This window comes from Heteronotia binoei, chromosome 6 (genome assembly GCF_032191835.1).
Source record: "Heteronotia binoei isolate CCM8104 ecotype False Entrance Well chromosome 6, APGP_CSIRO_Hbin_v1, whole genome shotgun sequence".
Taxonomy (NCBI): Eukaryota; Metazoa; Chordata; class Lepidosauria; order Squamata; family Gekkonidae; genus Heteronotia; species Heteronotia binoei.
The window spans coordinates 1,439,570-1,466,741 of record NC_083228.1 but is presented as its reverse complement, the minus strand read 5'-3'; the positions used below and the strand labels follow the sequence as shown (position 1 = coordinate 1,466,741).

Genomic DNA, 27,172 nt, shown 5'->3' with positions numbered 1-27,172 from the left:
CTTGGGTTCGAATCCTCACTCTGCCAGGGAGCCTTTCTGAGTGACCTTTGGCCGGTCATGCACTTCCAGCCTCACCTACCTTCATGGGGTTGTTCTAGGATAAAATGGAGGTTGGAGAACGATGGAAGACACTTTCAATGCCCACTGGGGAGAATGGCAGGGTAACTATATAAAGACAGGGATGCAGAGGCTCACAGAGGCCTGCTATGTCACAGATCTCACAGTACCCGCCCCCCCACCGAATCAAAGGACATGCAGCCCATGCCTGTCATGGGTCACAGTGGGACCTTCTGGGAAACCATGGGTCACTCCGACGCCACAGCCCAGAGAGGAAGGACATCCCGCTTAAAGTGGGAGAGGAGGTCTCATCCGTTACCTCTGTTGTGCTGCAGAAGAACAATGGTGGGGTTGACGCTGGTGGTGGGGGGGTAAGCAGAGGGAGTTCTGCTGCCCAGCGTTAAGGAGCTGCTGACGCCGGTGCCGCTGCTGAGTTTGGGGGCTTCGTTGAGCACAGGGCAAGGATCCTGAAACAGAGAAGGCGGGTACTGCCGTTATTGCCTTATCCACCTGGCACTTCTGCAGGGCTGTGAATGAAGGACAAATAGACCACAGAAACTTTGAGTGTAACGCGCAAGCTTCAGAAGTCACTGGGACAAGGCATTTTGCCCCTTGCAGTTAGTAGACATGAGAAGACAGGAGGGTGATGAAATTCCTTCATGCTGGACTCTGGCCAGGAGAAGTGCCACTGGACTGAGTCATTGTATTGGACACAACATCCCCTCGGTAGCAAGAGTGAGCTATTCTGGATGTCCAGAGAAGGACAGGGAGAGACAGGCAGATGCACACGCAGCACAGACACACAGACACTCACTCCATCTCCCTTTTCAACAGAGGAATTCCTTTCACAGCAAGCCACCAGGCATGCAAAACTCATGCAGTCCCCACATGAAACCTGAGGTCCGACCGCTGGCAGATCAGGGAAATAAGTTTAGCACCGTCATTTGCAAGCTGTTAGACAGCAGGACGCCAGCGAGATCAGAAGTCTGTGAGGGACAGGTGGAGGAGCGGGCCCAGCAGAGACACAGGAGAGGAAAGCAGACCCCTCGGCCCCCAGCCCCCAGCCCAGGGTTTGGATACGGACTGGCCAAGCACACCCCTTGGCAGAGCCCATTTGCTGAGGTCCTGGTTTTCTATGAGGCTCTTGGTGGTGGCAGCCAGGGCCTTTTTCTTTTCTTTTCTTTTCTTTTTTTAAAAGCAGGAACGTACAGGAACGCAGTTCCGGCTGGCTTGGTCTTAGGGGGTGTGGCCTAATATGCAAATCAGTTCCTGCTAGGCTTCTTCTAAAAGAAAGCCCTGTACAAAACAGTGGTGATGTCAGGGGATGTGGTCTAATATGCAAATGAGTTCCTGCTGGTCTTTTTCTACCCAAAATGCCCTGGTGGCAGCAGAGTAAAGAAGAGTAAGGAACAAAGCAAGATGAGAGGAATCCCTGGTGGCAACAGAATCAGGGCACACCAGTGAGGAGGTTGGAGGTATAGCCCACAGGCATTTGACCCTCCCTATCCCTGCAGTCGATGCTCACCTGCTTGGCTCATGAGCTTTTGTAGGGGCCAGCCAGGGGTGGGAGAGGTGACCAGTGGCAACCCAGGTGGTCTTGCAATAGGAAGGCAGGGCTCAATAGCCCATCCTACTGGGTGACCTCGGGCTGGTCACCCCTCTCCTCCTGCTTTAGGGGAGGGATCTGGGGCTCGTAATTTTATTTTTGGGTTTCACTGGGGATGTCTTGATTGTTATTGGAAGCCACTTTGAACCAGGAGGAAAGTTGAGGTATAAATCTTGTAATGAATAAATTTGGGTATTCTGTGCTAGGGAGAGTTACCTGGCAGCCCTGATTGGGCAGCAGATGGAAGATAAATAGTGCATACGTGCATGCACATTTTTGTGTTACACAATTTCCGCATGCACACGCGCACACACACAGAAATGGTGGAACATAAAGTGTGCACACATGCACACACATATACACCCTTTTTAATGCAAAGACTTCAAACGCTTTTAACATTTAGTGCTGCAAGAAATACTGGGAAGTTTCCATCCATAGAGGAATGAGCTCACATGAACAGATGAGGCTGCCTTATAGTGGACTGGACTCTTGGTCCCTTGAAGTCATTACAGTCTCCTCGGCCTGGCAGCAGCTCTCCAGAGTCTCAGGGGGAGGTGGTCTTTCCCATCACCTGCTACCTGATCCTTTCAGCTGGAGTTGCTGGGGATTGAACCTGGGACCTTCTACATGCCAAGCAGAGGCTCTGTAAGCTATAAGTTAATGCTGACATGGATAAGACTTCTATAACCACTCTGCCCAAGCTGGGATTTCCCTAGAGCCATCCCTGTGCCAGGACGTCAGGTAGCCACCGCCAGTCAGAGTGGATATACTGGACAAGACAGCTCAATTATTTGAGTGCATACACAGCAGCTTCATATAGTTATGGTGGGCATAGCTTAGAACAAAGCTGGAGTCCAGTAGCATCTTTAAGACCAACTGGACTCCAACTTTGTTCTATTGCTTCAGACCAACATGGCTCACCACCTGGATACAGCTCAGAATATACATTCTGCAGAAAGAGAGATCCACACTCCCTCCATAGCACCTCCAGTTTAAAAAGTTTTAACCGGCAGTTTTTAGCAGTCCTTTGATTGCTGCTAACTTACAAGGACTGCTAGTCTGACTTTGTATGAAGGGGCTTCACATGCTCAGAAGTGGAAGACAGCAAAGCATTCCACAAGATGTCCACTGAGATTCTCTAGAGGGGAATTCCTCAAGTTCTCAGACTGTGGCAAAGTAGGACAAAAACCATCTAAGCATGACATCTCAAGACAAACCAGTTTTGAAGGCAGAACCATTTTGAATGGAACTGTGCTTAGAGAACAGTGAGGGGCCACTAAAGACCACAAGCACAATTCAGCCTGCTACTTTGATCAATGGGGGAGATCTATTTTGTACCCTGCTTCCTCTAGCATTCCCGCTATTCAAAAAGACAAGTCTTGTCATCACAGTAATGGATCAACCAGGGATTCCAATCCATTTCTGTGATCCCAAGTTCTATTAAGCAGCAGTGCTCATTCCTCAGCATCAGATTCAAGTGGGGAGCCGTGTTGTTCTGAAGCAACAGAACGAAGTCTGAGTCCAGTGGAACCTTTAAAACCAGCAGAGTTTTCTTCTGGGTGTCAGCTTTCGTGTGCATGCGCATGGACGTTTATACCAAGAATTAACCTTAAAGGTGCCGCTGGACACAAACTTAGTTCTTCTGCATCAATTCACCTAGAGCAAAAGGAGAGAGTCTCTTTGTACATGGAGTCATCTGCAGCCTCTTCTCCTTTATGCAGGCTATATTTACTTATGCCAGGAATCCGTTTTTGGATTCTTTGACCTGTAGGGGTTTTTTTAAAGGAGGAACGCACAGGAACGCAGTTCTGGCTGGCCTGGCATCAGGGTGTGTGGCCTAATATGCAAATGAGTTCCTGCTGTTTTTTTCCTACCCAAAAGTCCTGTGTGAAACCATGGTGATGCCGGGGGTGTGACCTAATATTGAAATGAGTTTCTGCTGGGCTTTTTCTACAAAAAAAGTCCTGTTGACCCAGATCTGGTTTGATTAAGTAGACAATTTTGCTATCCTATTTGTACTTTGAAATTTTTAAAAGATGAATGCTCTGATTCTCTGGGGAAAATGTCAGTTTAATGCACCAAGAGGATTAAGTTACCCATTGTTGGTCTTAAAGATGCTAATTGACTCCTACTTTGATCTAACAGAGTAGTTTGGATACGTTGCATCTACTTTTTATGGAGAACCTAATTATTAGCAGACAGGCAGTTAAGCATTTACAGCAGAAGATGAAGGGATACTGCAGTGAGGTCACCTGAGCAGATCCCGTTTTTGTTTCCCTAGAAAGCGGAACTGAGCAAATGTGTGCTGTACGGCCCCATGTAGTCACTTGGTCATCAACAGCCATACTGTGTGCATCAGTGGTGAGTCTCAGCTAAAGAAGCTCCCGTCATGCCCAGTGGCACCCTCAAGATCAGCAAGGTTTCCAGGGCATCAGCTTTTGAGAATCAAGGCTCTCTCCAGCAGACGCCTTCGTCAGAGCTCTGACTCTTGAAAGGGCCCCCCTGGAAACCTCACTGGTCTCTGAAGTGCTCCTGGATGTGAATCTACCTGTAGTTCCACTGCAGATCAACATGGCTGCCCTTTGAAACAATCCTTCCTCCTTCCACTACCAAAAGTTAAGGCATATTTGTAATTCTTACATAATTAAACAGAGAGCCACCATGGCACAGAGATCAGAATACTAGACTAGGATTTGGGAGTCTGAGGTTCAAATCCCCACTCTGCCATGGAAGCTCGCGGGGTGACCTTGGGGCAATCACATACTCTCAGAGTAGCCTACCTCAAAGGGTTGTTGTGAGGATAAAATGGAGGGGACTGTGGGCCACTTTGGGTCCCACTGGGGTGAAAGGCAGAGTATAAATATAGTAACTAACAAACTAAAGAGCATCTTTGATTGAGGATCTGCACATTTGACACTGCAGCAGTCATAAGAAACAGGCAGAAGTGTCATATTATAGACTCCCCTTGGTATATAATCTAGTGAATGACAGTTTAAGAAAGACAACTACAATCACAGCCAAGAGGTATCCAAATAGGGCAGAGAAGAGGAAGAAACTGTAGCCAGGATATCCAGCTGAAGAGTCTACCAAGCAGAGAAGGCAAGAGATATACACGACATGCAATGCAACAGGACGTAAACAAGGTTTCAGTTGTCATGCTGCTGGCAGGGCACTTCTTGTTCAAGGTTTAGTATGCCAATGAGAAAAGTCGTGTAATCTGGGCACATACATTTAGCAGGACAGCGTGCGGCAAGGCTTACTGTGCGCACGGCAACTCCCATGCTCTCGGGCTCCGGGACTCGGCTGGAGCCTTCTGTGATGGGAGGGACCAGTGAAGGTGGCGGTGAGAGTGGCGGCAGTTTCGGGCGGAGGTGGGGCACAGTCCCAGAGGCAGCAGCAGCAGGTGGCTGGTAATGGTGGGGGCCCTTCTGAAGGTGAGGGGGAATGAAATCATCTAAGGTTGGGAAGGTCAGGTGCGAGCTGGCAGGAGAGGCTTCAGGGCAGGCTGAGCTTTGCCCAAGAGGTACCAGAGGTGGTGGCGGTGTGCCCGAGCCGGCTTCTTGCCCTCTGTCTGGGTGAACCTGGTGGAGTGGCACTACTATGACCTTAGTCTGAGCTGGGGTGGTGGCGGAGTAAGTGGCATCCTGTGGGAGATAAGGTGGCGTTATGCTGTGGGGGGAAACCTGGACCATCGCAATCATGGAGGTGTGGCAACGATACATGCAAGGACCACAAACCTCGTACGCGACGGAGCAGTCTTTGCCCACCAGCCAAAATTGCTCATACAAACCTGGCATTTCCCCCCCAACCCCATCCCTAGTCCATCATCAGCCTTCCAAATTTAAATCACACATTCTGATGCTCCTCGAGGACAGCTTGGTTTCATATTCATCTATAACAGGAATATTTACATAACATCTCAGCCTTCCTCTCCCAAGAGCTGCTTTTCTCTTGCAGACACACACACACAAACACACCACCTTTGAGGATGGACAACAGACTGCTAAACAGACCGGTGGCCAGGTTCTCAGACCTGCCCAGACTGGAGCTATTAAGAGAAAAGAACTGATGTGTTAATGCATTGATAGAGCAAGTCATAGAAGAACCATCAGCCTGGTGGGAAGGAAAAAAAAGAAGGTTACGAAAGAAATCAGGTACCCTTCCACATCCCTTCGCCTTGCAGGGACGTTGCTGTGGCAGATGCTGCTGGTGTTGAGTAACATAGGAGTCCTTCCTCATCTCGCCTTCACTGCCAGTGGCACATGGGGGGGGCTCTACCTCTGGGTCCTCAACAGCCTGGGGGGTCCAGGAAGGATGGCTCTCACCATAACTAACTGCATCTCCACCGAGAACAATATTAAAGAATGGCCTGGGAGGGACGGGAGGAGGAGGAGGAGAAGAGGGAGGAAGAGGCTCTCTGGTATCTATTGCAGAGGAAACGTAGTTGACGGCTGGTGCCACAGTGACCTCAGCTCCAAAACGGGTGCCTTCTGTTTGGTCATGTGCACAGGCAGTGGAATTTTCGGATGCAGCCAAGCAAGTGTTGTTAGATAAACAAGCTACATATAGACGGCTGACCTTTTTCTCTGCTCTAGTTTCCTGGTTGGATTTCAGTCCAACTCCACTACTAGGATCTGCCTCTGCAGGATCCTGTTTGTTTTGGTACTCAGAGGATGCATCTGGTAACAAGGAGCTACTTCCCACAAGCGATTTCCCAGCATGCACCCTGTCTATGTGGATCACATCTGTGGGTTTGTGAGGCGCTGCTCTGAAGGGCCTGGGGGAGGAAGAAAAATTCCGCCTGCCGCCAATCGTGAGTGCCGACGATTTAGGGGCATTCAGGTACACACAGTCCATGATAGGCACAGGCTGCAGGTGGGTTATTTTAGTGTTGGTGCGAGGGTGCCAAGCAAAGCTCTCCTCTTTCGGAGGAGTGGGGCGGGAAGGAGTCTGTTCGGTTGAAGGGACAAAAAAGGGGGGAGGGGAGAGAAAATAATTGAGTTGGTCATTAGACTGGGGTTAACAGCAAGAAATGAAAGTTTAATACGGTATCTGGCACAAGACAATCACTCCAGTCCACGTCTGAAACATTTTCTAGTGCTTTCATGATAAGCTTGGCATTTGACAATATTCCTGTCTTTTTTTTTGGCTGCAAATCTGACTTTTATTTCAGCGTGAAAGTTCATCACACTGAAATCCACCTGAGGCACTGTGGAGTAAACAGGAGATCCTATGTTCCCTAAAGCTTGACTGAGAAACCACCAAAGCACCAGGGCTTCCACACGAGCTAAGATGGGTTTTTACTGGGGAGGAAAGTCAGAACTGAACCCCACAACTTTCAGTGGGCGTCCTCAGACTTTTTGATGAGGGATTCACTTTTAAACTTACTGTGCCTTTCAGAACCTGCTTATAAAGTAACAAGATGTGACTTCTTTCCTCTTCCACAATATAAAATGCAGAACAAAATTTGAATCCAACGGCACCTTTAAGACTAACAAAATTTTATTCAAGGTATAAGCTTTCATGCGCATGCACACTTTTGGTGCATTCACATGACACTAAATAATGCATTTTACAACTGGATTTTTGCTATTCTTACCCAGTAAATATCCAGAATTAAAACGCATTATTTCGTGTCCTTTTGTGCATGCACAAGAAAGCTTATAACCAGAATTAATTGGTCTTAAAGGTGCCACTGGACTCAAACTTTGTTTGATTGCTTTAGACTTGCATGGCTGCAGGAAGCTCACATCAGTTACCACTGAACACATTTATATATTTATTTTTCGTATTTATAAACACACAGCTTTACTGGCCATTCTGCACATTACACAGAGGCATACCCAGATTTGCTGCTTAGCCTCCTGCAATCTGCCTAGGGGTACCAGCCTCCAGGTAGGACCTGAGGATCCCTTGGAATTACAGCTCATCTGCAGCCTACAGAGAACAGTTCCCCTGCAGAAAACGCCTGCTTTGGAGGGTGGCCTGTATGAATTGTGCCCTGTTGAGATGCCTGCCCAGGCTCCATCCCCAAATCTCCAGGAGTTCCCCAACCAGGCTCTGGAAACTCTACCTCCCCCCCTCCCCCCAATCTCCAGAACCTGGCAGCCCTAAGCCTGCCTTTGAGAGAGTCGCCACGCACTTTTGAGGACAGCCCCTCTCAGGAAATCTGGACAGAGGGATTCGTTTTCAGATCAGGTTTTTATTCAGGTGGGCGGTGAATAATCTGAACTTCTGCAGAGGGCTCCTGTTCAGTCTGTCCAGAAAACCCAGAGGGATGGAAGTGCTTGCTGAACAAGTCCTACAAAAGCCGTGCTTATGTAAAGGCAAATGATATCTTTTCACATCCCGTCACTTTGTGAAAAACATCTTCTCAACATTACAATGATGAACATCTTTTCTGCAATCCTTTCCCTTAGAAACAGTCCATGCAATGAAACCTACTGATACAGAAACTCTAATTCTACAAAAGCCAAATGAAAGGCCTTCATTGTTCAAGTTCCCCGTAGAGAGCAAGTTAGGTTTTTATTACGAAAACACCCTGGTTAATAACCCCATTTACACAGAACACTGTTTTGTGGTCTAATAAAAAGACACAATTACATAAACCTGAAATTGCATTGCATTGCTTCTATTTCTGTAAGTAATTAACCGCTAGAACACAAATAGCTAGAATTCTCTTTCTTTCCCTCACACAAACACCCCACATAACATATACATTTCACTGGCTGTGGATATAAAGGTAGCAAGAGAAAATAATATTGTTATAAGAGATCCTGCTTAAAAACATCATGGACATTTGTTGTATAACTTTTTTCTACCACATAAGCCAAGTATGTCTGCAGGTTTTAAAAAGTTAAATGATCATTATTGACACTAGGCAACCTTCCCCATAGCTGCCATATTAAGGCATTTGGAATACCGTAACAAATCCAAACTGTGAGGCATTTGGCAACATTTGCGGCGGGGTGGTGTAGTGGTTAGGGTGTCAGATGAAGACTAGAACCTTGGACAACCCTCTGCCATGGAAGCTTGCTGGGTGGCCTTGGGCCTGTCACAATCTCTCAGCCTAACGTACCTCACAAGGTTGTTGTGAGGATTAAGTGGAGGGGGGGAAATGATGTGAAAAGCCACTTTGGGTTCCCGATCAGGAAGAAAAGTGGGGGAAATATATATAATTAACATTCTACTAGATTTTTCCTGGAAATTTTGGGGTAGGTGCCCTAAATTAATCCATCCTTGAGAACAGTGCCCTAAATTAATCCATCCTTGAGAACAGTGCCCTAAATTAATCCATCCTTGAGAACAGCATCAGCCACAAAGTCAGAAGCGGCTCACAAAAGGAAGCCACCTAATTCAGCTCAGTTCAAAAGACCAGAATATTCTATGCCACAACAGCCAATGCCTAGGAGCTGAAGTTTTTCTCTTCCGATTTAATGTTTCTCTTTTTAAAGTTTAAATTCTTTCATAAAGGCTGTTCTTGTTCCTCACAATATTTAAATATTTGAAAATCTGAAAACCAATGAACAAAAATTGCCACCTCCTTTGGCAAAAGATGCCCAGTCTTGCCAGCCATTCTTCTTGAGGTCTTTGTCACCTGTGGGGCGACTTTCTGAAGTCCTGTCCAATTTCCTAACAAACCTGGAATTGCAATACCTACAACAATGTTACTCAATAACATTTTAAAATTATTATTGTTGTTAGATCATCTATAATTGTAGACGTTTAATTTTTTGAAACACTGCAATTGCACATAACTTTCCTCCATTGCTGGTCAGAATCAAATCCAGCTCCAGCAGAAGGCTCCAGGGTTAGGGGAGAGCAATCCACCTTTTTCTTTCTGGCCTTTTTTCTGTTCAAAATTGCTTCCACCACTAAGGGGAAACATGCAGGCAGGGGTAAAGGGATGTCAAAGGGGAAAAAAACCCAGCTTGAAAGGGTTAAGCAACCCCCTTCCTCATAGGTGTAGCTTCCAAACGCAGCTTTTAGTAAAAAAAAAAAAAAATCTTTGGAAGGAAATTAAATGTGACCAAGACTGGCCATCTGACTGATTTTTAAAAATCTGGCAAACATAAGTCAACCATTGGTCAGTGGATTAAAAATGTCTGACTTTATCAGCACAACAGAGGAAGATGAATTATCTGGTTTGATACTTTATGCCAGGGGTGTCAAACTCATTTGTTATGAGGGACAGATCTGACATAAATGAGACCTTGTTGGGCCGGGCTGGGCTGTGGGTGTCATAAAATGTAAGGCCAGGTTGTGGACACAGCAACTTTATAAAGAACACAAACATGATTAAAGGTTTTTTTAAACTTTAAATAAAACATGCTTAAAAGATTAGCACTCTTGCAATATTTTATTTAACAATCTCTGACAAGTTGTCAGTGACAACTGAAGGAAGCAACAGAGGGGGAGAAGGAAGCAGACTTGATTGTGGGCCTGATAGGAGCCCTCCGGGGGCCTGATTCAACCCCCAGGCCACATGCTTGACACCCCTGCTTTATGCTGTCTACAAAACCCAAATGAGTTATCTCTTACTGGGAAACAATGCAATTTTTAAAAATTTCAAGGTAACGTTAGGTTAGGCTTTTTAAAACATGAACTTTTATCCCAGGACACCAGGGGAAGCCAACAATCACACTTAAAAGGATTTAAAAGATTACATTAAAACAGAAGTAAAGCAAAATACCAGCAACAATTAGGAACCATTTTTGAAGAGCAGGAGCATTCAATAGGCAACAGGCCAATTTTCCCCCTGCTACTCATGATCCTCCTGCTATTTGGTGTCAATACAGCAAGACAAATTTTCCCAGCTTCTGTACACATGGAAGAAGTATCCTAAAAGAAATCTCCATGATGGTGCAATGACATTTTAATTAATTTCAGTTCTACTGGAGATTAGTTTTTTACAAACTGTTCTAAATTGTCGATTTTAATTTGATGGTTTTATTAATCTTTATGTATTTCACTGTTTTGTATTGTAAGCCACCTTGAATTCCTGTAAGGTCAAAAGGTGACTAATAAATATTTTAAATAAATAATTCTGGGCACCTGGCAGAGTGTAACAAAAGGGCACCATGCACATGGTGAGGACTGCAGCTAGCATGGCCTCCCTTGACGCACTGTTTGAACACCCAAACTGTAACAGGGTTAGGTTTGCCCTGATGTCTACAGGACTGGGGGGGGGGGGGGGGGATAGCCCTCATTGCTGCTCTTGTAAACAATCAGCACCATAATAAAATAAAATCAGAATATAAAGGGCTGCCCAGTGGCCTTCTTAGCTCCAAGGAATATTGGACCATAGTAGATGGTGGATAAACAGTAGGTGGTCAGCTGAGAGGCATGCCAAGCCTACATATGTCTGCGTGGAATGTCTGGTGTGCCCTGGTCTGGATGCCCCTGGCTAGACTGAGCTCCTCAGATCTCAGAAGCTAAGCAAAGTTGGCCCTGGTTAGAACCTGGATGGGAGACCACCAAGGAAGTCCAGGGTCACTAAACAGAGTCAGGCAATGGCAAACCACCTCCGTTTGGATCTTGCCTTGACCTGAATGGCCCAGGCTGGCCTGATCTCATCACATTTTGGAAGGTAAGCAGGGTTGGCCCTGGTTAGTTCCTGGATGGGAGACCAAGGAAGTCCAGGGCTGCTACAAAGAGGCAGACACCTCTGTATGTCTCTTGCCCAGAAAACCCAACATGGGGCTGCAGACCATAAGTCAGCTGTGATTTGACAGCACTTTCCACCAATGTCTAGTGTGGCTTTTGGGTATCATGTTGGGTTTCCTCAATTTTGCTGAAATTAATGCAGCCATCCTGACCCGCTTACATGGTATTAACAGGTCTCCATTCTTCACTGAATGGTGCAGTAATCCTCTACGGAGGCAGTAAAGATAAGTGGAACAGGATGAGAAAGAAACCCAGGCCAGGATTTACTTGCTTCACTTTATTCACAAACAGCAATCTCACCTGCAGAATCTTCCTTTCTTTTGAGGGGAATCTAGTGCCATCTTAAGAGTGTCTTACTGACGCTCATTCCAGTTACTTTTATAGGAAGCTGCTTCAACTGTTGTGCCAGTCACACTGAAAACAGCCTTTCAAAAAAGCCATGTACAGAGGGTAGCCTCAGCAAGCTCTTCCATTTCCACATCCGTTGGCTTCTAGTTAAAAGGAAGCCATTCTAACATATAAGATGCAGCAAGCAATTCATCTTGAACAGATTATTACAAACCATACAAAAATGCTACTAAGAGATCTCACTGCATGGCCCATCAGTTAAATAGGAACACTTCATAGGGATGTTGAGAGAATTGACAGATCGGTAATGTTTCACTGGACATTAAATGTTCTGCATTATTTGTTTACAACCTCCACATTGTTCCCAACAGTCACCCTTTAAAATATGGAATTGCTCCTCCTGCTTTACAGGTGGGAAACCAGCTAAAACCTTCTCTTTGCCTTAACAAGTACCAGGTTATTATCCCCACCTTGCAGAGCAGCAGCTTCCACAAGTATGGAAAGAGGTCACGGGTCTCTTGATTTTTCAGTGCTCTGACTCGAGTGAGCTCTCAATGCATGCACATTTTTGGAAAGGTGCTTACCTGGGGTTTGGTCTCAGATGGGATGTTTGGCCGCACACTCCGATAACCCTTAGAAGCCAGAGCTGAAGGTGGAGCATCCCCATTAGAGTCAATATTAGGTGACAACCTCCAGTCACCTGCAAAATGAAGAATGTCAGACCACCGTGGTGATAGTTGGAGGCTTAAATCCCAGTGGACAGAGCTACAAACAGCTTAAAGCAGCCAAAAGGCCCATCGAGGACACAAGGAATGAAGGAAGCCATTGGGAATACCTGGTTACGCTTTTCCTGCTTCTATACCTGACACTTTTAGCAAGCATTGGAGGGAACAGAAAATGAAATCCCAAAGGCCAGCAACTGTTACATCAGGAGAGTGCATGTACCAATCAGAGTTAAGAAACTTCATTCTGTGCATGGAATACTTTCAGCCGGGGCTGCCTAATTTCCATAGAAACGGGCCCTTAAACATGATTCCCTTACAGACCCTGACCTTTGTAAACACAAGGCAATTCATTCAGGGTGATGAAGAAACAATTGTTCATTGACATTTTATTCCCGAGTGGAAAAGGCAGTCAGCGGTCTCCGTATGGGGCCCAAATGCCAAAGAGTACTGGACATCAATATTTAAATAGTGATGTTGGCGGGGAGGGGAAAATAGACCTGTCCCTATTAACCCTGCCAGGGGAGATGGCAAAGGGTGCCCCAAACAAACATATTTAGAAACGGCAGCAGGACATGTGCCATCTTTATAGGGCTCCACGGAGAAGTGTGACTCCAGGTTTGCTATTTACATGCAGGTCACACTGACATAGTGGCAAGAAACTAATACTGGAAACCACAAACAAACAGAGTCTCTTTTTGACAGCAGGGAACAAACTGTGCTGCTGCAGCACAGCAAGGGGCTTGAAGCAGATCCAAGGCTAGTTCAACCCTCTCCTTCTCTTTCTGCAAGTTTCTGCATCCCATTTTGGTGCTGTTGATGTCCAGCCCCCTGCTGACCTACCTTTCAAGTCACCCTGCTTTCCTCAGCAATGCACCTTCATCCGTGTGATGGGAAGAGTCAGCAGCACAAGTGACCTTTGTGGGCTCATTTCATAGTAACGAGGCATTTGTCATTGAGGCTGTGGAAGTGTTTTGGAAAGCACCAGCAGATAAACAGGCTGATTGGTGAAAGGGATGGGAAGGGCAGAGTAAAGGAGGAACCAAAAGCAAACAGGGAGTAGGAAGGTGGGTGGGAAGTTTCAAAAGGGGTGTTGTTTGGGAGCAACACAGACATTTGTCATTAAGTGCTGGATATACAGAACAAAGTCTGAGTCCAGTGGCACCTTTAAGACCAACAAAGTTTAAGCCTGGAAATAAGGTCTTGTGTGCACATACACTTCTTCAGATACAATAATTTCTATACCAAGAATTAAACTTCGTTGGTCTTAAAGGTGACACTTGACTCAAACTTCCTTCTGTTGCTTCAGAGCAACACAGCTGCCCACCTGAATCTGCTGGGCATACAGTTATGTATAGGAAGAGAAGCCCTGCTGAGTCAGACCAAATGACTATTTGGTGCAACACTCTGTGACCAATCAGATGCTTCTCGAAGGACCACAAGAACAGTGTGGACGCAACACCTTCTCAGGTTCATCTGCTTCCCCACATCTGGAAATCAGAGATGCCCTGCCTCTGTATATGGAGGTTCCACCTGTGGATGCTAGGTGACAGGTGCTGATAGAATCTATCAGGAATTTGTTAAATCCTCTCTTAAAGCCATCTAAGCCAGTGGCCATCATCTGTGGCAATGGCCTCTGTATGGTACCTATGCATTGTGTGAAGAACTACTTCCTTTTGTCTCTTTGGCAACTCCTACAATTCCCACTGAGGAATGAAAGCCACGAAGACTTCTTTATCAAACAGTGTGTCCTCTTCGGTCTCTGCTCAACACCCATGACCCAATTAGGTTGTTTGGCCATTGCTGGTCTCCTATAATTATACAGTTGCTATTTAAAGGGCACCAAAGTTCTGTGACAAGGGTGTCAACTTGGGATCCTGTTCCATTTTCATTGACCACAACAAAATGCCACTGCGGTGACAAAATACAACCACCTCCAGGCAAAATACGCTTTGTCCCCAGGAAGGACACAGAGCATTAAAGGGACACACACAGTTACAGAAGGTTGGAATTCATTTCTACTTTTAGCTGAAGCTGAATCAAGATTTGATTTGACTTGGAAATCTGATGAGTTTCCAAATCAGTGACATCAAGTCTGAAACAGTACATTCTGAATGTCTAAAATGTAGATTTTGTCAGATGATTCAAATTCTGAGGCAAATTTGCATTATGTCACTGAAACTTGCCTCAGGACATCACAATTTCCCTCCCTGTCACATTCCACTGGTAAGGCTTAAGTCTTTAAGGTGGCATCAACTATCTCACCTCAGTTTTTGTTGTTGTTTTTTTACATCTGAATTCTAAAATCTATGCTTTAAAAATGTGGTAATTTCAAGAAAACAAAAATTTTAGACTCAATTTAGGAATACATTTTGCAAGAAAACAAATGCCTTCACTGAAGGGAAAGAAGATTAAAGAATGATACATTTGGCACCCAGGCAACCTCTTTTATGACTGGACTTACTTTCGGACTGCTGAACCACCTGTGGACAAGTTGGACTGGCACTAGGATTTTCCTCGTAGGCCAGAGATGCTCGAAGAATCACAGCCCCCTTACCAGCACAGACTTTAGCAGGGTCCAGGTCTACAGAAAAACACACAATGTATTGAGAGAAATGTCAAAGCATATTATGCTAGAGCAAGATGCTGCCATAATTTTAGCACAGTTGCCTTTGAGCAAATGGATGTTGAGGTAAATTAGATTCCTGATGCTGAGGTAATTAATTCCAAGCTTTAAAAAACAATGAAGTTATTTATGAATATGTAAGAGTCAAAATTTCCAGAGTCAGTCAATACAAGTACAAAAAGGAGAACAAAACCAGAACCTATGGAAATCAAAGTAGTGGTCCAGTAGCACCTTTAAGACCAACAAAGTTTTATTCAGAATATTTGTATGCATGCATATTTCTTCAGACACGGAATAAGGTACAGTGAGTAGAGCTACATATATGTTAAAATATAGTGAAAATGGGTTTAGTATATGTAACGAGATAAATAGCCAATTTGAGTATGTCAGTACAAAAAACATTATTCTGATACACAATTCTAAAAAAGAAATATGTTGGAATATTGTGGTTATACAGCTATACTTAGTGAGAACAGGTTTAGCAGCTGTAATGAGATAAAAAAAGCAATATCCCTATAGCCGCCCTGAGCCATTCGTGGGAAGGGCGGGATATAAATCTCAAATAAATAAATAAATAAATAAATAAATAAATAAATATTCATTCCTGGGAAGGTGTTTGTTCCAAGTTTCACAATAATTTGTAATTCAGCAATTTCCCTCTCCATTCTGTTCTTGATGTTCCTTTGCAGTAAAAGAGCTACTTTGAGGTCACCCATTGAATGTTCTGGAAGGTTAAAGTGTTCTCCCACAGGTTTCTCAGTTTTGTAATTCCTGATGTCAGATTTGTGTCCATTTATCCTTTGGCGGAGGTTTGTCCTGTTTGCCCTATGTAGAGAACTGAAGGGCATTGTTGGCATTTAATGGCATATTAATGTTGGAAGATGATCAAGTGAATGAGCCTGAGATGGGGTAATTAATGCTGTTAGGCCCAGTGATTGTGTTCTCTGGGTGTATGTGACAGCAAACTTGGCACTTGGGTTTACTGCAAGGTCTGTCACTGTCCAATAGAGGCTGTAAATTGCTGACCATACGATACGTTGAACTGTTTTCAGTTATGTGTGACCATTAGTGGTGTTCTGTTATTGTTCTGTAACAAGACAGACCCAAAAAAGCCAGTATCATCAACAACTTACAACCTCTATTGGACAGTGACAGCTCTCTTTCAGAAGTATGGGGCAGGGGTAAACCTTTTCTTGCACACAGATTTTTTTCCAGACCTGTTTGGCAAGGGATTCTGGAGGGTTTTTTGCTGTCTTCTTGGCATGGAGCAGGATGTATTTTTGAATTTCCTGCATTGTGCAGGGGGTTGGACTAGATGACCCTGGAAGTTCCATTCAACTTTTATGACTCTATGACTGGAAGAAAGCTATTGGGTTGCAATTGTTTTAAATTACTGGTATTAAAGATTTTACGTGTATTTCTTGTTACACATCACCTAGAGCCAGGCATTGGCTGGGATGAGGCGATTCACAAATGTAAATAATAATAATAATTCAGAAGGATTGGTTTAGCTTCAAAATACAAATTTTAAATGAAAGAGAAGTGCAAAATGCTGCAGCTCAGCTATTACCTGGAGCTAGATGCATATTGCTCCTATTCTACAGGAACTCCACTTTCTGCCCATCATTTACCAGGCTCAGTCGAAGGTATAGGTTATCACAACGCCCTTCATGGCCTTGGAGCCACCTATCTGCGAGACTGCCTTTCCCTCTCTCCCTCTCATCATAACAACTTTGCTCATCTGAGCAGGGCTTTCTGCAGGTGCCAACCTGCAAACAGACAAAATCAACAACTGCCTGGACACATTGCCTTCTCTGTTGTGGCCCCCACTGTGTGGAATGGCTTGCTCAAGGAAGTACTCCCTTCTGAGGAAAAGACCTTTGACTCATGAAAGCTTATACCCTGAAAATCTTGCTGCTGTCTAAGGCAGGGGGATCAAACATGGGCTGGAAGCCACTGAACAACTGGTCGTTACCTTTATTGCCAGAAGACAGAGCTGTGCATTATGTCCCATATATTGTCCCAGTGCTAAAGAGTAATGGGCAGTGGAAGTGGGAGGGGGGGGGCATCAGGGAAATACTGTAAGGAAGTACTATAACAGTGTTCAGGGCTTTTTTTTGTAGCAGGAACTCCTTTGCATATCAGGCCACACACAGCCTGATGTAGCCAATCCTCCAAGAGCTTACAGTAAGCCCTGAACTAAGAGCCCTGTAAGCTCCCGGAGGACTGGCTACATCATGGGTGTGTGGCCTAATATGCAAAGGAGTTCCTGCTACAAAAGAGCCCTGAGAGTGCTAATATTTTATATGCATGTTTGTATTTTGAGTAAAAAATAATATTGTTAATTGAGTTTGCCTGTGTCCTTCATAAAGTTAAAATCTCTGGTACCTGGCATTACACAAGGCCCAGCCCATCCAGCCTGACAAAGTGACATTTCTGTCAGATCTGGCCCAAACAAGTTTGTCACCACTGCTCTAAGGTGATACTGGACTTGAATCCAGCTGCTATATGGCAATCCAGAATGGTTCCCTCTGAAACGAACATACTGGTGAGTTATTAAAGACTTATATTTAAACAAGGTCCACTGTGGAGAAAAATAAAACAGGCCGTCGAAAGAGGGTCTTGGTGAGTGCCCCCCACCCTCACTGTCCTCACACCCACCCAAGTGAATCTGAACAAAGCAGGAGTCAAGTTGCACCTTTAAGACCAACCAATTTTTATTTAGAACGTAAGCTTTCGTGTGCTCTTAAGCACACTTCATCAGACAAGGAATCCAGCACAGTGAGCATACATACATACAAAGCTATGTATGGCTTTGCTCACTGTGCTGGATTCCTCGTCTGATGAAGTGTGCTTAAGAAATTGGTTGGTCTTAAAGGTGAAACTTGACTCCTGCTTTGTTCAACTGCTTCAGACCAACACGGCTGCCTGCTTGGATCCACCCAAATGAAGGCATTCACACACTCCTCATCTCAAGGGGAGCTGATCTCTTCCTCCTGGAGAGCAGCTGTAATTCTAGTGATCTCCAGCCCTTGCCTGGAGATTGGCAACGGTGGTTCCCCAGAAGGAAATGGCTGGTTTGAAGGGTGGAGTCTATGGCATTGTACCTATCTGAGGTCCCACCTTTCCTCAAACGCCACCCTCTCCAGACTCCACCCCTTAAATCTCCAGGAATTTCCTAACTTGGAGCTGGCAACCCTATATCCTTCTCTTTACCTGCCTCACTTCACTTCGCTCCCACCTTTCTGCAGCCTCTACACAGGAAAAGGACAGTCTTTCTCCACAGTGGATGGGGTCCGAAAAGGTTACATTATTCTCCTCTGCCCCCCTTTGATCTGCGCAACAACCCTGTGAGGTAGGCTAGGCTGAAAGTATGTTAAAAATCACCGAGTCAGCTTCCACAGCAAGAACCTGGGTCTGGCAGACTCCACTCTGAACCCCTAACTCCTATGCCCTCCTCAAACTCCACCACAGAATCTCCAGAAATTTCTCACCAACCTGGAACTGGCAGCCCTAGGACTGGCTCCAATGAGTTCTCCCTCAGAGGCCTTTAGTGATACCTTTCAGACCAACTGTCCCGCCTCGGGACTCGGCCAAGGGGGGGGGGCTGGCTCCCCCACGGCCAACCCCCCAGCCAAGGTTGTCTTCCCTGCGGCCAACTCCCCAGGTGAGCCCTGCCAGCAAAGAACCCTCCCAACGGGCGCCGGGACTGCCCGCGACACCCCCACTCACCCCAACGAGTGTTGTGCCCCTGCTGCCCCCCGGGGGTCTCCTTGTGGCCAGCCCTCCTGGTGGCTGTGAAGGTCTCAGAATTGGATAGGGGCAGGGTTACGTCACCCAGCCTCCTATCCCTGGTGGTGTTCAGGGCTCCTTACGACTCTCTGGGTGGGCAGCCCTCCTTTCACAGCCATCTCCTTCCTCCCTGACCTCCCAGCGTGGCTGCTTTTATTCCCCTTTTTGCTCCACCCCCCTTTTCCTGCCCTCTCCCTGGGCTGGCCCCGCCCCTCCTCATAAGCCCCCGACGCCGATCCCTGGTGTCCTGGGGTGGTTTCCTCTTCTGGATCATGGGCTGGTTCCCTAGCGGCCCAGGGAAGGCCTCTCTGACTCGTCGTGGGCCAACTCTGGCTCTTCCCATGCAGCTGGCCAGCCTCCTCCATGTCGGGCGGCCGCGGGGCCTGGCACGGCCGCCGTCTGGCTCTCCGGGCTCCTTGAGCCTCGTTGGGGTGTTGCAGGTGGTCCCGGCGCCCATTGGGAGGGCTCTTTGCTGGCGGGGCTCACCTGGGGAGTCGGCTGCGGAGAAGGCGACCTTGGCTGGGGGGTTGGCCACGAGGGAGCTGCCCCCCCCTTGGCCGAGTCCCGAGGCAGGACACCAACACTCTCTGATAACATGTTCGTCTTAAGCACAGGGCTTCAATCTCTGTCTCTTGCTTTCCCTCCCTGTCTCTCTCTCTTTGTATCCAGTCTGCTGCTACAGGACGCCATTTCCACACACACACACACACACCCCGTCTCTGGCTGTTTTCCTTCCAGAGGAAGAGAGGGAGGAACCCTCAGCCAATCAAGAGATGACTTTCTCTGGCTCTTTTCCTCCTTCTCCCATCCTCAGCTAATTGAGGGAAGGGTTTCTTTCTCTCCTCTACGAAGCAATGCAACAGGTGGCTCAGCCAAAGTTTGCCCTTTACTGACAGAATCAGCTTGGCTGGCTGGCAACAGCCACTCAGGCAGGAGAGAGAAGCGGATTCAACCATTGGCATGCAAGTACTCTTGAGAGATGGTCTGATGGGCCAAAGGTTGATGGAGTACACCCCCAACTAGTGGAAGAGCCCCATTTTGTCAAGACCAGCGGGCTTTTATATCTATAGGATGCTTATTTGTTAAGTTCAATATACCATTTAGAATCACTGTCTATGTTGGTACCTTTAGTGATTTCTGATTTAGGAGATTCTTTAAAAGAAGCAACTGGTATCTTCATGGCTCAAATCACCCAAACAAGGAATTCTCACCAACCAACTACCAGACTATGAAATCTGAGGGTTATAAAGCAAGACAAAGCAGGAGAACTATTCCAGCGACAGGTGGATGAACAGCAGAGGCTTGATATAAGAACATTTGGGGAAAAAGGAGATACCTGTCGGCAACACTAGGCCAGGAGAACGTTTCACTTTCTTCACAGGGATTATTTTAACAGCAGAAACAGAGCGTGAACATAAAGGGACATCATTCACTGCAAACATAAAAGTACAGAAGATGGTGCATCCGGAAGCGAAGGACATCAGTGTGGGAACAAACATGCCACAAACTTTCCTAACAGCATTAAGAACTTGGCAGCTGATAACAGCAGGAAATTTCAAAGGCAACAGCAGTTTGGAGGGGAGTGATATCATCACTAAAGAATAGAATTTTCCGCTGCCTCTGATTCACAGCGGCTGAATGCAGACAGCCTCTCTGGGACGACACAGGAACTCCCCACAGCCGGATTTAAATTGTGTGTTCAAACGTGCACATCTGGGTTCCACCTCACTCCCACCCTTATGCCATCCTCTGGTGCCTCTCTGACCACTTACTAAGTGGTAGGAAATCTCCTAAGTGCTTCTGTGCCGCCTTTCCTGGCTGCCTGAACGGCCAGGGAGCACCAGGGAAGTTTCCCCCATGCGTTTGAGCGGTCTGACTGCTCCTCTGTCCCTTTTCCAGCAGCAGGGGCATCTCAGACTGTGCCAGCTTTTTTTCTGAGCCAGGAGGCTGCTGCCCCAAGCTGCCCGTCTGTACCCAGCCTAGGTGTGCATTATGGGGACTGCAGCACTGCTGCCCAAAGCAACTAGTTCTTGGCTGCCAATCTGTATTTCAGAGAACAAACAAGGGTATTTTATAAACAACGCTGGCTAAAATTTTCGCTTGGATGAAGCAGGATATGTTACATGCTCCCTGCCCCACCCCAAGGCACTTAAACATTTACAGCTCTTAAACTTCTGGAGTGGTGCTGGCTTCAGAAATAAGAAGGTGAAGTATATTTGAGAACATCAGCAGCTGCGAATAGGAGAAAGGGGCCAAAGCATCAAACAGAAATCAAAATGATCAGTAGATTTAACCTAATATTATTGGGATCAGGTTATAATTTCAGTGTAACATTATGTGGTATTTTGTTAACCTGGACATTTTCAACTTTACATTGGAGAATTCTGCTTGGTCTGCTTGCATTTTTAAAAAAATTATCAACTCAGTCCACAAGGAAGTTCTCCTGCACAAGCCCTACTGAAGCCGGACAAAACCCCTGCTCACCCTTGTCCCACTCTCATCACTATCCTATCCTTAGCTGTTTACAACTTTGTTTCCTATCCCCCATCCTTGGCACATTCGAATGCAGGGATCCCCAACTTTTTTGAGCCTGTGGGTACTTCTGAAATTCTGACACAGTGTGGTGGGTGAAAACATAAAATGGCTGCTGTAGGAGGTGGAGCCAGGCACAAAAAGGCAGTCAGTTTTCTTTCAGTCACACAGTGAAGATCCTTATGCTGTAGTGGCAGTGGCTGCCAAAGCAGTACTTTTAACAATCCTCACAGCCAACTGAATCTTCAGCGGCTAATCAGAAGCCTTGCTGGCCATGTGACAGAAACTAAGAAACACATCAGTGTGTGCCATGGTGCTCACTGGAGATCCCTGTTCTAATGCAGCCGTATGGATGTTGCACCAACCTTTATGCCAAGGAGTGGTTTTGCCTCTTTTTTGCTGAGCCAGGGGAAAAGCAACAGCTCTGGCTAAGCAGACAACCCTGAATGCATGCCCAATCCCAAGAGAAGTTGCCCCTTTTGGACTTGGAAAGGTATGCTTAGGATGTCCTAGCCAGACCACAGATGCTCCATGTGCAAGAAAAAGAGGTGCTGGAGCTCATTAGCACAACTAATTTGCATCTCATTTGCATATGCCACACAACCCTGAAATCACCAGAAGGTGTATTGAATTATATCAGCTCAGAAACTTGGTGGGATGAGGAGAACCAGTGGGACACAGTGATTCTTGGATATAAATTATACTAGAAGGACAGGGAGGGAAGGGTTGGAAGTGGAGTGACTTTGTATGTCAGAGAGGGTATACAATCCAGTAAGATTGAGAAGGTAGATTTGCTTCTGGAAATGCTTGGGTCAAAATAGTGACCCCAAATGGAAGCTTAACTCTGGGAGTTTATCACCCACCGGATCAAAAGCTAGAGGATGATTATAAAATAATGAAAGAATTAAAGGTAGTGGCTAGACATAATAACTGTGTCATAATAGGTGATTTTAACTACCTGCACTGATTGGGTCAATATGTGTTCAAGCTGGGAGAAAGTGATTGAATTTCTAGACACTCTCAATGACTGTGCGATGGAGCAGAAGGTCATAAAACCTACCAGGGGAGAGGTGATTTTGGAATTGGTCCTAAGTAATGCCCAAGACCTGGTGACAGATGTAAAAGTGATTGCACTGCTTGGGAACAGTGACCATAACGTTACTGATTTCACCATTTGTATAACTAAAGTTGCCCAAAAAGACCAACACAACCACTTTAACTTCTCTGAGATGAACAAAGTAGGAGTCGAGTTGCACCTTTAAGACCAATGAAGTTTTATTCAGAATATAAGCTTTCATGTGCTCTAAGCAGACTTCATCAGACAAGGAATCAGATATTCTGAATAAAACTTTGTTGGTCTTAAAGGCGAAACTTGACTTCTACTTTGTCTACTGCTTCAGCTCAACACGGCTGCCCACTTGGATTTCTCTGAGATGAGGAGGCATGTGAAGACAAAACTGAAAGCAAAGGTAAAAAGGGTCAAAAATCCTTGGGGAAGTTTGGACACTATTTAAAACTACAATCCTAGAAGCTCAGATAAAATATATACTGCAGGTTAGGAAAGGCACAAATAGGTACAGAAAAAGGCCTGCATAGTTAACAAACAAAGTAATGGAAGCTGTAAAAGGTAAGTGGTGGAAAACTACTTCAAGTGAGGTTAATAAAAGGGAACACAGGCTGTGGCAAATCAGATGCAAGTCTGTGATCAGGCAGGCAAAAGGGGATTATGAGGGGGATATTGCAAAAAACATAAAGACCAACAATAAAAATGTCTTCAAATACATTAGAAACAGGAAACCAGCCAGGGAGGCAGTGTGGCCTTTGGATGACCAAGGGGCAAAAGGGTTACTGAAGGGCAATAGGAAAATGGCTGAGAAGCTGAATGCATTTTTTGCCTCCTATGATTGATAGACAATTTAAAAACTGAAAAATCATGAGGCCCAGATGGCATACATCCAAGAGTTCTGAAAGAACTCAAAGGTGAACTTGTGGATCTCCTGACAAAAATATGTAATCTTTCATTAAAATCTGCCTCCGTTCCTGAGGACTGGAAGGTAACTAATGTCACCCCCATCTTTAAAAAGGGTTCCAGAAGAGATCTGGGAAATTACAGGCCAGTCAGTCTGATATCAATACCAGGAAAGATGGTGGAAACTGTTATTAAAGAGAGAATTAGTAGGCACACTGAGGAACAAAAGTTATTGAGGAAGCCTCAGCGTGGATTCTGTAACGGAAGATCTTGTCTCACTAACCTATTAAGAGTTCTTTCAGGGGGTGAACAAACATGTGGACGAGGGGGACCCAACAGATGTTGTTTACCTTGACTTCCAGAAAGCTTCTGATAAAGTTCCTCATCAAAGGCTCCTAAACTCAATAGTCATGGGGTAAAAGGACACGTCCTCTTGTGGATCAAAAACTGGCTAATGAATAGGAAACAGAGAGTATAAAAGGGCAATTTTCACAGTGGAGGGTGGTAGGTAGTGGGATACTGCAGGGCTTAGTACTGGGTCTGATTCTTTTTAACGTCTTCATTAATGATTTAGAGTTGGGAGTAAGCAGTGAAGTGGCTAAATTTGCAGATGACACTAAATTGTTCAGGGTGGTGAGAACCAAAGAGGATTGTGAGGCACTCCAAAGGGATCTATCAAGGCTAGGCAAGTGAGCATCAATGTGACAAATGAGGTTCAGTGTGGCCAAGTGCAAAGTAATGCACATTAGGGCCAAAAATCCTAACCATAAAACCATAAATGACCAAGGAGGGACAGGCGCATCTGGCTGCTGTTGTACACCATAGGTAGTAAAATGAATAGCTTAAATGGGATTGCTTTTTTTAATGACGTGTAACTGCTTCTAACATGCTAAACTATTAAACAAAGCAAGCAAACCAGCCAACCAAACTCCTGCTGTCTGTGCTACTTGTGGGCCTCGTGTTCTAGGTCAGCATTCCATACTGTACACTAGGTGCCATTTAGGATGCGATGGATCTTATTCTGAACATGGGAAGGGCAGACAAGGTGCTCCTTCCATAGGATTTAGAGCCCCAAGCACTTTTGACTAATTCTGGCAAATTTCTGATTGGCTTGAAGCAAGCTTATGAAATTGCTGAGCAGAGAGGTTAAAACGGATAAAAGGAAGTACTTCTTCACCCAAAGGGTGATTAACATGTGGAATTCACTGCCACAGGAGGTGGTGGTGGCCACAAGCATAGACACCTTCAAGAGGGGTTTAGATAAAAATATGGAGCACAGGTCCATCAGTGGCTATTAGCCACAGTGTGTGTGTATATATAAATTTTTTTGCCACTGTGTGACACAGAGTGTTGGACTGGATGGGCCGTTGGCCTGATCCAACATGGCTTCTCTTATGTTCTTAAGCTTAGTGATTTGTCTGCCATGGGCTATTTCCTGCATCAAATTCTAGGAAATATGAAGACAACCTAGTCACTTTCATGCTACTTGGGTGCGTGTTCCTTGTGCCCTTGAAATATGAGCTGAATGAAATTTGATCATTCTGCAAGATCCCCATTCTAATGAACAAGAAGACACAATTTTATTTCAATTTACCTGATTTGCAAATTAATGTTTTCTACTGACAGAAGCTTGCAAGCACAAAAACAGCGCAATTGTACCAGTAAGCATGGGGAAGGATCACAGGGATAACTATCCCACATCTATTCACTTCAACACACCTTTCTCTTGTCCATTGCTACTTGATACTAATCCATTCACCACAGTGTTTCCCACATCAACATCTTCATGTTCTGGAAGAATAACAGAAACTATCAGTACAGTGTTCTCAGACTGCAAATGTAAGCACAGTAAGACTTCCAAGAGGGTCCATGCAGTGAAGACAGAAAACACAAGATTCAAGATCAGGTTGAAATACATTTATAAAATCTTGTGATTACCGGGAGAGGGGGGAGAGATAACAACAGAAGAACAACCATTTCAGTATTTTTCAGTTTGCAGGAATGATATTGGGTGACCTTCCCAGATTTTTAAAAAAAGGGCAAAGGCAGTTGTGTGGGGTGGTGACTACAGTTCCTAAAGTCCCAACTGAGCGGGGGAGGGAGAACAGATCACAAACAATAGCTTGTTTTTTCCAAAGTAGTAACTAGAAATCTCTAACACTTATGGGACAAACCTAAACAAAGGTACACCATTCAAGCCCACTGACTTCAATGGATCTAGAAAAGTGTAACTCTGCTTTGGTTTGCACAGTTAGGTCCACTCCTTGACTGAAGGAAGTCTAAGTTCACAGAACTGGAATGAGCAGAGATCCTTCCATTATTTTTCCCTCCTCTTCCATCTCCCTCTCCTTCTTTTGCCATCTTCTTTGTTTCAAACTTTAAACTGGCAGGGAGCTTTTAAAAGCTTTCTGAAAAAAGATCACAAGGATGGTATTATCAAGAAGCTAAGCACAGTGGCAAAGGACAACAACCAAAAAGACATTTGCTGAGGTTTTTTCCCCAGGTCAATGTATCGATTAACAGATTTAATCTAGAACTTCAAAAGCAGGAGTTGAGGAGGGGGGGAATTGAGAGAGAGAGAAAAGAGAGGCAGAGAAAGGGTATATAAAGAGAGTGAGACACCAGATTAATGACTCCTATTTCTATTTTATTCACAGACACCAGGTCTAGCATCTGTTAAAGGTGAAACTGATGGGCATCTAGTCAAACATGGCTTTCCTCTTTGGAGAACACATATTGGTCCAAATTGATTTTATGAATGTCTCAGGGTTCTTGCAAGTTTCTGACAGGGGAAACAAAAAAGAAAAAAGAAAAGAAAAGGGCAAGAGGACAAAAACAGAGATCCTACTTACCAGAAGACATGGCAGCAGCAAGACTTGGCTTTTGCACGTCCAAGTTCTGGTTCTGCCTAGATAAATGAGAAATGAGACAGCATGTGAGAGTCCACCCCTAGCTCCCCTACCTGCACACAAACACACCCACAGTGAAGAGGGTATCCATCAATGTCTGGTGATGTGAAATTAGTTTTGCATTTTGTGTTGAGAGGGAACACTTAGCAAAAATGGGGCCTAGAGTTCTCCTGGAAGTACAAAGATAGAAGCAAGGAGCGGTTCACATCTGGCTCACAATGAATGGGCCTCTTTGATTCCTGGACAGCAACTTGGGCAGAAATAGTCCCCTCCATCACTGTATGTGCGTATTGTGTGAAATTCACACAAAAAAACATCTTAAATTACCTTTTGCCCTCAGAGGGGAATGCACATGAAAATGCAAATAAGAGAGAAAAAGGAGTCCTACTTCTGGAACAAGAGTCCCATGGCACAGAGTGGTAAAGCTGCAGTACTGCAGTCATAAGCTCTGCTTACAACCTGAGTTCGATCCCGGTGAAAGCTGGGTTCAGGTAGCCGTCTCATGGTTGACTCAGCCTTCCAACATTCCGAGGTCGGTAAAATGAGTCCCCAGCTTGCTGGGGGAAAGTGTAGATGACTGGGGAAGGCAATGGTAAACCACCCCGTAAAAAGTCTGCCATGAAAACGTTGTGAAAGCAACATCACCCCAGAGTTGGAAACGACTGGTGCTTGCACAGGGGACCTTTCCTTTATCTTTTTACTTCTGGAACAGAAGTCATTTATTATAAACATTTCTATAACCTCGGTGGGAAGGGCGGGATATAAATCAAAATATAAATATATAAATAAATATAATGCTTTGCCTGGCCACCCAAGCAGCGAACAATTCAAACATTAAAACAGTGTATAAAATATTTAGAACAGAATAAAACATTTGAACACATGAACACACAGGCACACAATAGGCTAGTAAGAGTTAATGAGGGGAGTGTAGAAAAGGCTGTG

At 45.3% G+C, this 27,172-nt stretch overlaps 1 protein-coding gene across 1 annotated transcript in view; it reads right to left on the bottom strand.

The window, feature by feature from the left end:
* Positions 1 to 27,172, bottom strand: part of SORBS1 (sorbin and SH3 domain containing 1) — a 104,333-nt gene that overhangs the window by 65,554 nt on the left and 11,607 nt on the right. Inside the window, exons 2-9 of the mRNA XM_060240992.1 lie at positions 26,171 to 26,226; positions 25,038 to 25,109; positions 20,154 to 20,249; positions 14,864 to 14,983; positions 12,262 to 12,377; positions 5,822 to 6,613; positions 4,924 to 5,307; positions 377 to 524 (exon numbers count right to left, since the gene is read on the bottom strand). Of these exons, the coding sequence (XP_060096975.1) occupies positions 377 to 524; positions 4,924 to 5,307; positions 5,822 to 6,613; positions 12,262 to 12,377; positions 14,864 to 14,983; positions 20,154 to 20,249; positions 25,038 to 25,109; positions 26,171 to 26,226 (1,784 nt within the window). The remainder of the gene's footprint in view (positions 1 to 376; positions 525 to 4,923; positions 5,308 to 5,821; positions 6,614 to 12,261; positions 12,378 to 14,863; positions 14,984 to 20,153; positions 20,250 to 25,037; positions 25,110 to 26,170; positions 26,227 to 27,172) is intronic.